Here is a 12,027-nt window from a genome sequence, read left to right as displayed (position 1 = left end):
GTATTGATTTTCTATAGTTGTGCTAATACTGAGAAAAAAAAAAAAAAAAAAAAAAAAATTGTTGCAAAGAGTTAATAAAGATGTTTCAGTGGTATACTAAACAAATTAAGGTGGTATTACTGACACATAGTAGCTGTATCAAATGTGACCCTCAGAGCTAGGAATTGTATACAACAATAGATTGGGGTTTGTGATTCTTATATGGTAAAAAACAAAACTTAGAAATTTTTGTAAGGAATATAACATACAGTTTGTCTAGCCCCACTATATTTATTTGCCATGTAATTCTTTTTCAGTCCCTTTTCATGGATTGTAAATACTTGAGAACTTGGAGGGAAATAGAAGAACACTAACTGGATCCAGCCTTTCTCTTCAGTAGTAACCCCTCAGATCAATAAATTCTTTGTGTGCTTTTTGCAAGGCTGAAGCCTTACAGACTAGGATAAGCCAGTTGTGGTGGTATGCACCTGTACTCCCAGCTGCTTGGGAGGCTGAGGCAGGAGGATTGCTTGAACTCAGGAGTTTGATATCACCTTGGGCAGTACAGTAAGACCCTGTCTCAAATAATTAAATAGGAAAGTAAATAAAATTGAGTAGAGTATTTATAATCATTTAGTTCATGAAAATATGGTGAGGGGTGTGAGGCATGGTGGCTCATGCCTGTAATCCCAGCACTTTGGGAGGCTATGAGTGGATCACTTGAGATCAGGAGTTCGAGACCAGTCTGACCAACATGGTAAAACCCTGTCTCTCCTGAAAATACAAAAATTAGCTGGATGTGGTGGTGCGTGCCTATAATCCCAGCTACATGGGATGCTGAGGCAGGAGAATGGCTTAAACCTGGGAGGCGGAGGTTGTAGTGAGCTGAGATTGTACCACTCCACTCCAGCCTGGGCAACAGAGCAAGACTCCATCTCAAAAAGAAATAAACAAACAAACAAAATAAAGGTAAGAATAATAAGACACTTACACAGGTGGTGATAACATGCAGCAGGATGTGGTAATTGCCAAAGTTATGAAATAATAGTTTTCAAATGATGGGGAAACCAAAAGTAGGGTATAGAGGTGTATATGCATGTTAGGAGAGGAGAGCTTAGATGATTTTTCCTTCAAATCTGCCCACCTCATTATTTTCCCTCAATTTTTTTAATGTTGTTTGAATTGCAAGGATGTGAGGAGAGGGCAAAAGTATTAGAAAAGCAAGAAATAGAATATCCTTTCTCTACAACAGAGGTGAGGAAACTACAGCCTGAAGGTTAAATCTGCCCTGCCACTAGTTTCTCTAAATAAAATTTTATTGGGACATAGCTACCCAGTCATTTATTATTCTACAAAGTATAGCACAGAAAACCTAAAATATTTATTGTCTGGCCTCTGTAGGTAAAATTTGCTGTTCCCTGCTCTAGAGATAATGAGTAAGATCTTGCAAAGAAGTCATAACTAAATTTTCCCCCAAATGCAGAGAAACCTGACTCTTTTGCTACTACAGTATCGTATGAGTAGCCAGGTAAAATTCACGGAAATGGATGGCTGCTTGGGGAGATTGGAAAGTCTTTTTTTCTCAACGTCTTGGCAGCTGGCCCAGACCAGTGGAGTGTGCACAGGTCTGAAGGCAGAACGCTAGCTCAGCCGTGGATGGGGTTGCTGTGTACCTCTCGGCGCCACTCCGCCCCCACCTTCGGTCTTCTTGGGCTACTGGCCATGCGGTGGTATGTCGTCTGTGGGGTTGCTCATGGTTTGCTTTGTTGCTAACTCATGGTTTAGAAAGAACCTTTAGTCCATTAAACCATTTGATTTCCCCTTTTAGCAAAGTATAGTTGAAGATGAACAGACAAGCAATTTCTTGGCCAGGGATGGATCATCCTCTTGCCCTGGGATGGTTTATCCCCTTGCCCTGTGCAGTAGTGTGGGTCAGTTCCTCATTACTCTAATGAGAAATTGTACAACCACTGGTGGGCCTCCTGGAGGTCCTGGCTCACCAGCTGCATACCCCCAGATCTTTCACGCTGCTGTCACTTTCTTCTGCTATTCTGGGAGCCTTACTTATCTTTGTGAGAATGTGGTCTTTGTGGCCTGAAAAAGAGGAATCTAGTTTGTTGTATGTTGGAAGAAGAGGATGATGGGGTATGGATGGATATAGCTTTCAGTGAAGAGAAGACGCACATTTCTTAAAGTATGCCCAGCAAGTCAACTCTGGTTTCTTCAACACTGATCTTACGGTACTGGTACATAGGTTTTAGAGTCCGTGGGGAGGGAAAGTATGGGGATTTTACTTGGATGCCCTAATGTTATATGTCCACAATTGCAAAACATAACCAGACCCTGTGGAATTTAGAACCCAGTCAAAATGATCGTGTGGAGTCCCTGTGAAGGGTCAGAAGAGGGGCCTTTGCCCCTCTCATTTGGAGTCTTGGTCCTAGCTTTCTAGACCTAGGGGAGGCTATTTGAAAACATCATATGAGAGCTGCTGCCACCATGAGGGTAAAGTGACTAATTGCAAATATCCAAGGGTCTCCACATGACATTTGTGGGATATGTCATTCAACCCTGCGTAAAAGGTACCCATGTTTCTTTTTCACTTCCAATTCTGTTTCAGGTCCCTATTACCTCATGTCTAGACAAATGCAGCTGCCTCCACATGTAACATTTCCTGCTCCCTTCTAAGTTATGTTAGGTAGCACTACCAGAGTAATCCTTCTGAGGAATCACTGTGTCATGTTCCTGTTTAGATCATTGATGTGTCTTATTGCCCAGCAAATACAGTCATAATTTCTGCTTCCACCTGCTTCAGCGCTGTCCAGCACAGATTCTGCACCTCAGCCCTGCTCTTTCCAAACTCAGACCCTCTCTTCATGTTTGCTCCCACCTTCCTCTCTCTTGCCAGCATCACTCTGCCAGAATCTTGGCTGTCCTTTGTAACACAGTTCATTTTGTTCTTTCTTGAATTTGCCTTCTTTGGCATTAACAAGAGAGCAACCATACTGTGGATTCCCAGGGCAGCTAATTTATGTGATTGACCTGTGTACTTCATCTCACACTGCCTAGGATTACAGATAATTCATGGGCCCGTTTCATGTCCCTCAGTCAACTGTGTGCTCTTTGAGGACAGGGCCAAATGCCTTAAACATGTTGGTCTCTATGAGGCAGTCTATAAATAGCTGCTGAATGAATGAATTGCAGGTGGGGAGTTAAATAACAAAGGACAGGTGGGAGGGAGAGCACCTAGGACTGGGCTGTCAAAAGGGAGTGATAACAAATCACTGATATCTGTGTCAAGTCACTTGGGGGCCAGGGCACTGGGAGTGTAGCCCTGGCAGACTCCTTCCATGTGGGTGTCCACCCTGTCAAGGACAGGGAGATCTTCTAACACGTAGGAAAATTCCTGGCATCATAGGTAGGGTATACTGCAAATATTGCTTTTCAAAGTGTTTTTGGCCTATTGAGAGTTTCTTGATTCTGAACAAGCCTTCTCTCTAGAAGTAACATATATGTCATCTTATAATGGTGAGATTGTACCAAGTGTGCAGTGTGTTTAGGTAAAAAGTGGGGAGGGACAAAAAAGAACTTACAACTAATGATCCTGTAAATATGTGTCATTTTGTTGCTCTGATAATGTTTCCCTTCCCCACAGAACAATATGATACATCTTCAAAAACCCATGCAAATTCTCAGCAAGGAACATCGTCGTAAGTAAAATGCTTTTTGTTTATTAAAAATTTGTAGTATGAAATTATAATGTCTCATATAATGTATGGCTTAGATATTTTTTTCCTGCTTTTATGTAATGACATTAATAAGATACTGCTGCATTGTAAAGGGAAGAGAGGGCTCACGTTAATTTTTGTTTGTTTGTTTTTTCTGAGACAGAGTTTTTACTCTGTCACCCAGGGTAGAGTGCAGTAGCGCTGTCTCGGCTCACTGCAACTTCTGTCTCCCGGGTTCGGCTCACTGCAACTTCTGTCTCCCGGGTTCAAGCGATTCTCACGTGTCAGCCAGCTACTCAGAGTAGCTGGGACTATAGGTGCCTGTCACCATGCTCGACTAATTTTTGTATTTTTAGTAGAGGCAGTGTTTCATCACGTTGGCCAGGCTGGTCTCAGATTCCTGACCTCAAGTGATCCGCCTGCCTTGGCCACCCAAAGTGTTGGGATTACAGGCGTGAGCCACCATGCTCGACCTAATATTTGGATTAAGTTTCCCTATTGAAGGCCTGTGTAGCATTGGAGAGTTTGCTAAAGGGTCTTCTTGAGGTGAAAAAAAGGTTTTTGAGCCATTATTTACACGTTAACTATGAAAATAGAAGGCCTTGGCTTTTAAAACGTCAGTCTTAAATAGCCTTAGCTGTTGGAAACAAGATTTGGGGGATGCACACAATTGAAGATTTTCTGCCCTTTTTTGGCCTAATTTACCAATGAAGAGCTAATCTTATTGCCCAGCTATTCTTTATTAAGGCCAGTAAGTTCAAATATATTTTGGGTTTTTGGAACATTTTAGATTGCATATTAAAGATTTTTAAATTGGCATTTTTGACCCAATTTGTCATTTCTTGATGGTGTTTAACTGTTATTTATTTTCCTATGACAAGACATGGTCGTAGGGACTAAGTGAGGATGCTTTCCTTCATTATCTGATCTGTCACTATCTCTGTGTTGCTAGTCTCAGGATTTCAGGTGGCCCAGGAGTTTAAGCTCCAGCTTTTAAGAACCAAATACTGAGCTGAAGAGGTTATTCTGTCTTCTTGCCGTGACTAAATGTGAAACTGGGTTAAGTGATTGTTTTCCAAGTGCCAATTCCTTGATGTGCTTTGTTTTCATTTCACCATAGCTAAATGAGGGGAAAAAGGAACAAGATAAGGTGTTTTTTTGGTCTGAAAGATGGGTATTATGCCTGTGGTAAAAGACTATTTTATTTGTGGTACTGGTAGATGATGAGGTTTGTTTGGTTGTTGTTTTTAATGCCTTTTGCTGCGAAAGTAAATGTTACCTTTTGTCAGTTATTTGTTTTGTTTTGTTTTGAAACAGGGTCTTGCTCTGTCTCCCAGGCCGGAGTACAGTGGACTACAGGGCACTCCCAGTTTTTTGTTTTTTTGTTTGTTTGTGGTAGAGATTGGGCCTCCCTGTGTTGCCCAGGCTAGTCTCCAACTCCTGGGCTAAAGCAGCCCTCCTGCTTTAGCTTCCCAAAGTGCTGGAATGACAGGTATGAGCTTCCACACTTAGCTTCTTTTTTTTCCTTTTCTTTATTTTTGGAGACACGATTGCTGTGTTGCCTAGGATGGAGTGCAGTGGCTATTCACAAGCCCAAATAGCACACTGCAGCCTCAAACTTGTGGGCTCAAATAGTTCTCCTGCCTCAGCCTCCTGAGTAGCTAGGACTACAGGCACAGCCCACTGTGATGGCTCCCCTTCCCTTTTCTCTTTCAGCTTTTCTTTTGTTACTTTTACACTTTTACTGAGTATGTTTTAACATATTTTTAAAGACAGGGTCTTGCTATGTTGTCCAGGCTTGTCTTAAACTGCTGAGCTCAAGTGATCCTCCAGCCACAGCATCCTGAATAGATGGATTACCAGCACACATACCAGCATACTCCCGTTATCTCTCTGGAAATTTTACTGGCTGCTGATTTTAAGATTCTCAGGTCACTGATGTGGATTACATTTAAGGAAGGAGGAGGTTTATTAAACCAGTTGAGGGCTGGTAGGGAGTAGAATCTGCAGATCAAGGACCACAACTGTAAGAATTCTGTAGAAGCGCTGTAATCTCCCCAGGGTTTTACATGGGGTATTTCTTTGTGATGGTTGGTTGTCAAGCCCTGTAGACCTAAAAGACCTTGACCATTGTCTTTGGGGCAGCCAGGAAGGGGCATTAAAGCCTGGGCATCCCAATTGACTGTAAGCATAGAGAGGAGGAGCTCTCCCAGGAGTACAGTGGTTGGAGCAGTTGCACCAAAGTGGGGAAGTCACTGTGTCTGTGGACTGTGGGTAAAGGAAGAAAGGCAGCTGGGTCTGATCTACACCTGAGAGGCGGCCTCAGACTGAGCCGGCAGAAGTCACATCCTCTCACTCCAGTTTCTATCAGCTTTCAGAGACAGACCATTCCTGTGATGATTCTGTTCAGTGAAATGGGTGGGTTTTTTTTTTTGTTTGTTTGTTTTTTGTTTTTTGTTTTTTTTTGAGACAGTGTCTTGCCCTGTCACCAGGCTGGAGTGCAGTGGCTTGATCTCGGCTCACTGCAACCTCCGCTTCTCGAGTTCAAGCAATTCTCTTGCCTTAGCCTCCTGAGTAGCTGGGATTACAGGCGCACACCCCCATGCTCAACTAATTTTTGTATTTTTTTAGTAGAGACGGGGTTTCACTATGTTGGTTAGGCTGGTCTTGAACTGACCTCATGATCCGCCCACCTCAGCCCCCCAAAGTGTTGGGATTATGGGCGTGAGCCACGGTGCCCAGCCTGAAATGGGTGTCTTTCTTGATAGCAGTGTTAAACCACTCAAATCAGAGGTGCCTGAAGGTTGCTAACAACTATCTTGTGAAATGTAGTATTTGCTTTGTAATAACTATTCATTTAGTACATATAAAATTATCTAGGAAAGAATATTTGTGATGATCCTAATAGATTTACAGAAGGGGTGAAAGTATAGGACCTAGTGGAAGGGAGGAGAAGGAAGAGTAATACAGAAGAGAAATGATACTGAGGCTGAGTAGATAATGAGGGTTGTGTGGATTTAGTGATTATGTGGGGGATGGCCATGGTGATATTGATAAGTGCCAAAATGAAATGTACCCGTGGGAAAAAGGAATGGCCTTTATGAACTCGCTTTTAATGGAGATTAGATGAAAGTGGTGTCCCAATTAATTTGCAAATTGCAATCATTGTTTCAGATTTTGTATGGCAAATCTCTGAGTACTTGCAGGTTAATTTGATCTATTGTCAGCAGTAGGGTTCTTTGACATGCAGTTAAGCTATTTGAGTGGCACATAGAGTGCTAGGGAGATATTCTAATGCATTTTGAATGCCAGAAAAAATTATTAATTACAGGGTCATTTATACTTTGGTTTAAAAAATCAATCTAGGTCTTAATGCTTTTTCTTTCAGAGTTATGAGGACTTGGGAATCCTTAGGCAAGTGGAATAGGACATATAAGAGGATAAAAGAGGGGCCCAGTAATAAAGGATAAGCTTGTGAGAAGGTCTATTAATGCAGATATGGGTAGAGGGTAGCAAGGTGGTAGAAGGATATAGGTGTGAAATTTAATATAATGGTTTAGCATTTATTTCTCTCTGTAGTTTTAGCTGTAGTTATTTCTCAAATAATGAATTCCTTCTGTAAAGTTCTGTAGGTAACTGATTAGCTAGGATGTTAATGCAATTTGCCACTAAGTTTAAGAGAGGGCGTATTTGTTTAAGGGTTCTTGGCTTTGGAATCCTCTTCCTTTCCAAGGCTTAGATCTGTGAAGTGCTGAGGACAAAGTACAAAGTATTTCCTTTTTTTATACAGTAATTGTGTCCTTCATGTAACTGTGGACAATTCTCTTTCTGTGCAGCAAGGTTTAGATTACTGGTGTCAGTGCATTTGAAGGCGGACAAAGTGTTAATATTTTAGAAGCTAAACAGCAATTTATTTGTTTATTCTAGCTGCTTTGTTTCTTCCCCCACTCCAAATGCCAAGTCCTTACAAAAAGGTGCCTTCTATTATTTTTCTTTTTTGCCTCGAGAGATAGAAATTAGTCATTATAGCAATTTGAAATTTTTATTACTTATGTGGAAAGTTTCTTTTGAAATGAGGGAAATTTCTGGATGTGAAGGCTGAGGTGGGGATTGTCCCTGGAGTTGGAAGAGGAGGACTGGTGCCAAGTTAATAAAGGCTGGGGTGAGTCTGGTACCTTTTCAAATGAGCCTGAGTTTTCAACTTTTACTCAAAACATTGTTGGGTTTTAAATATCTTGGGAAAGAACTAAGGAAGACTCATTCTATCTCTTTATTGTAGTATAAAATTATCACATCAGGACGTAAGTAGTGTCCGCTGAAATGTACTAGAATCAAGTCCGAAGACATGCTTTACTTGTAGCATATTTAAATCATAGTTAGTCTAAGGAAACTAAATTTTTCCTCTAGCGTTTAAATGTTAACTTACACAGTTTGAACCTGAATATTTCATTGGCAGGTCTAACTGAAAGTACAATTTGCTGATAAATAATATGGAAGTAGTAGAAATCTGCCCCATGTGTAAAGCTTAGAACTTGACATTGAAGTAATATCTGCATCCCTTATTCACAGTTCTTCACCTCCCCCAAAACAAGGAACAAACATTTGTGCTGGTTATTTTTATATCTGTAGATCTGCATTAAACCTTCAGCATCGCAGAACATTTATTAATTAAAAAATTTTTTTTCCCTAAGTGTTCATCTCACTTTTTCTTTCCCTTTTTTGAAACCATCCCATTCTGTCACCCAGGCTGGAGTGCAGTGGAGTGACCTCTGCTCACTGCAACCTCCACCTTCTGGGTTCAAGCAGTCCTCCTACCTTTCCCTCTTGAATAGCTGGGACTACAGGCGTGCACCACCATACCTGGCTAATTTTTTTTTTTTTTTTTTTTTTGAGATGGAGTGTCACTCTGTAGCCCAGTCTGAAGTGCGGTGGCATGACCTCAGCTCACTGTAGCCTCCGCCTTCCAGGTCCTGGTTCAAGGAGTTCTTCTGCCGCAGCCTCCCGAGTAGCTGGGATTACAGGCATGTGCCACCATGCCCAACTAATGTTTGTATTTTTAGTGGAGGCGGGGTTTCACCATTTTGCCCAGGCTTGTCTTGAACTCCTGGGCTCAGGCAGTCTGCCCACCTTGGCCTCCCAAAGTGTTTGGATTACAGGTGTGAGCCACCTTGCCGGACCCCGCATTCTGTGTGCTTGGTGCTGCTTTAGGTACTTGGAGAAACTGTGGTCAATAAGACAAAATCCTTGTCTTCCACATTTTGTAACAGAGTGTAGGTGGCACATAATACAGAATAAGGGATGTGACAAAGGCAGGGTTGAGAAGAGTTATTTGGATAGTAGTTATACTTCGGGGAAAAGAGGGGTCCAGAGAGGTCACCAGAGAGGGTGACATTTGATAAGAGAAAAGCAGAGACTTATTTGCCACCTTGAAAGGAGCTTGACAGTTTATGCTGTAGGTTTTGAAAGCTTTTGGAAACCTTAGGGAGTAATTTTTTTTTTTTTTTTTTAATGACCACTTTGAAAGAGTCCATTTGCATATATAAAACCTGGTTTTTGGGGAGCCCTTAAGGGTCCCTTTAAGTGTTGTTTAACATCATAAATGCTAACTTACTCCGATAAGTGACCCTAGGCTACTTTAAGCATAGATTGAAAGATTGAAGAAAATATATTTTAATTCACTAGGAATCTGTTAGACTTAAGGGTAGTTTGTATATTTCACCCTCTCTATGGGATGCTGGGCTGTTAAACCAACATGGTGTGGTCCACTTTCACAAGCATTTTCACATTCCTGCCTCCTTTGTCCCCAGCAAAGGCCTGCAAGACCTTCCGTAACCTACCCCTACCCCTACCCCTACCACCGCCCCTCCCCCATGCACAGGTCCACTTTCCATTCTGGCAGTCGTGGCCTCCCTGCTCTTTTTGGTGCCCGGATGACTCTCCTCACAAGACTTGCATTGTGCTCTCTCCCTCCTTTCAGCTCCGTCCCGGGGTCGCCTCTATCAGTAGTTTTCCCTAACTACTCTGTATAAAAGAGTGACTTCCAGCTATCCTTTCTCTTTTATCCGTTTCCTTCCATAGGCTTGTTACTCACTGAGAAATGGTGTATTTTATTTGTCTCCCTCCTCTAGACTAGCAGGGATATTTTTCGGCTCAGAGTTGTAGCCACAGGGTCTAGAGCGGTGCCTGCACATAGTAAGTGCTCAGAATAAATGCAGAAGGAGCCATTACGTGATAAAATTGATTAAATACTGTACACAACGTTTAATAGATATGATTTTAGATTTTGTTTTTAGTTGAAAGTACATCATTCTCGTACCTTATTTGTCATACTTAATGATTTAACGTCAAATTTTCCCTCATTTATACTCTTGTAATTTTTTTCATTTCCTTATCTGACGTCAGATAATCTTCACTTCATCCACGGAGTTTAAGTAATCTTTTATAACTCCATCGACCATTTTTATCATATCAGCCATTAACCCTTTTCACTAGAGTTAATCATGTAGAGTCAGTTTCCCCTCTGTCTTGTTATCCCATAATTCCTGTAGAAAGTTTCTCCATGAACTTGAATTCTGCCTTCTAACTATTGTCACCATTTGGAGAGTTCCCATTAAATGTTATGTCACAACTGCTGGAGATCTGCCTTTTCACTTTTTCGTCTATTCTTTGTTTAGCCTGCTTTGTAATTTGTAACCTTCTATTGACCCTTAGAATGTATGGGCAGTCCTTATTTCTACGTGTATCAAGAAAGGAATCAGAGTCTGTTTGCTTTGAAAATGCTGGGATTCCGGGGCCAGTCATGGTGGCTCACACCTATAATCCCAACACTTTGGGAAGCTGAGATGAGAGGACTGCTTGAGCCTTGAAAGTAAATGAATTCAGACTGTGCATCCAGTAAGACCTTGCTTCCACAAAAAATTTCTTGAGAAAATTGCTGAACGTTGTGGCACAAACCTATAGTCCCAGCTACTCAGGGGCCTTAAGTGGGAGGGTCACTTGAACCTAAATGGCACAGAGGTTGCAGTGAGCCATAATGGTGCCACTGCATTCCAGCATGGGCGACAGAGTGAGACCTTGTCTCAGATTGAAAAAAAAAAATAAAAAAGATTCTGGATGTTCTCTGGAGCCCAGCCTCTGTCTCCTGCCTTATGCCCCATTGCCCATCCTATCTCTGGATCAGTTTTACATTTGTGAGACTCTAAGTTTACACATTCTCACATACTTGTTAATGGTTCCTGAAAAGTGTTACTTTTATTATTTTTAGCACACCTGATACCATGGTTGTGACTTATTAATTTTAAATAACTACTGTGATCTTGACTTCACTTGCTCTTTCTCAAAATGATCATAAGAAATATTAAGCTAAGAAATAAGGTTATGTAAATACTTTTTGGGTCTGAACTGAGATGTTACAAATATTGGCAGTGAAAGCTTTGGGCAAGCCCAGTCCTAAGACATGGAAAAGAAATGGCAACTTGTCTTTATGTCTTCACGCTGTAACAGCTGGGCTGACTCACGCAGTGTGCCTGCCAGGACCTGTATGTGGCTCTTTAAGCTTTGCTAGAACAGCTGCCTGAAAAATGCATTTGTACAAAGGGTTTTGAGAATTGTTTGTTACCTGTAAGCAAAAAGTTTACCTAACCAAATGTAAAATGTGACGAAACCTATATGTAGTTTAAAGAGTTGCTTTAATTTGTCTTCTTTTGAACAGTATCAAAGTAAGTAATACGGTTCCATATGTTTTGAAATAACTGCCTTGCCTTGGAGTTTGAAAATGAAATTAGTTATTTGACCAGTTAAAGTATGTAAGATTTAAAGTTAATTTACTTTCATAAGGGAAACATAGTATATTGAATTTATTCTAATAGAAAAGTAGTTTTATTTTAAATCAAGGTCTTTCTCTTGGTGGGTTCTGGAACTTAGATTTAATTCCATCAGTTAGGTTTTCTAACCATTGTGTCAAATATTGGCCAGAACAAGGGGATCTTGTATCAGATGGGATAGATTGCATCCTAGCTCCAGCGTGCGGCAGCTTCATGATCTTGGGCATGTCAGGTGGCCGTTTTTCTCATCCTCAGAATATGAAGGGATGGTCAAAGCCACCACACAGGATTGTAATGATAGGTAGCATCTGTTCTGATCACATAGTGAGCACACCTGCATGGTACTATTACTTATTCAACAGAGGGGTCTTATTCATTCAGCCTGCTTTTTTTTTTTTTTTTTTTTTTTTTTTAAATATCTACCAGTTTCTAGACAGACTATAAAGGTGAAAATGACTTGATCCTAATTCAAAAAAGCTTATACAGGTGAGAAAGAAGAA

The 12,027-nt window shown here is 41.1% G+C and overlaps 1 protein-coding gene across 1 annotated transcript in view; it reads left to right on the top strand.

Moving 5' to 3' along the window:
• AFF1 (AF4/FMR2 family member 1) overlaps positions 1 to 12,027 on the top strand; it is a 202,108-nt gene that overhangs the window by 151,410 nt on the left and 38,671 nt on the right. The window contains exon 7 of the mRNA XM_037744515.1: positions 3,541 to 3,686. Coding sequence (XP_037600443.1) covers positions 3,541 to 3,686 — 146 coding nt within the window. The remainder of the gene's footprint in view (positions 1 to 3,540; positions 3,687 to 12,027) is intronic.

Source organism: Cebus imitator, unplaced genomic scaffold (assembly GCF_001604975.1).
Source record: "Cebus imitator isolate Cc_AM_T3 unplaced genomic scaffold, Cebus_imitator-1.0 Scaffold177, whole genome shotgun sequence".
Classification (NCBI taxonomy): Eukaryota; Metazoa; Chordata; class Mammalia; order Primates; family Cebidae; genus Cebus; species Cebus imitator.
Note: the sequence above shows the minus strand (reverse complement) of the source record. Positions and strands in the feature narration are given on the sequence as shown.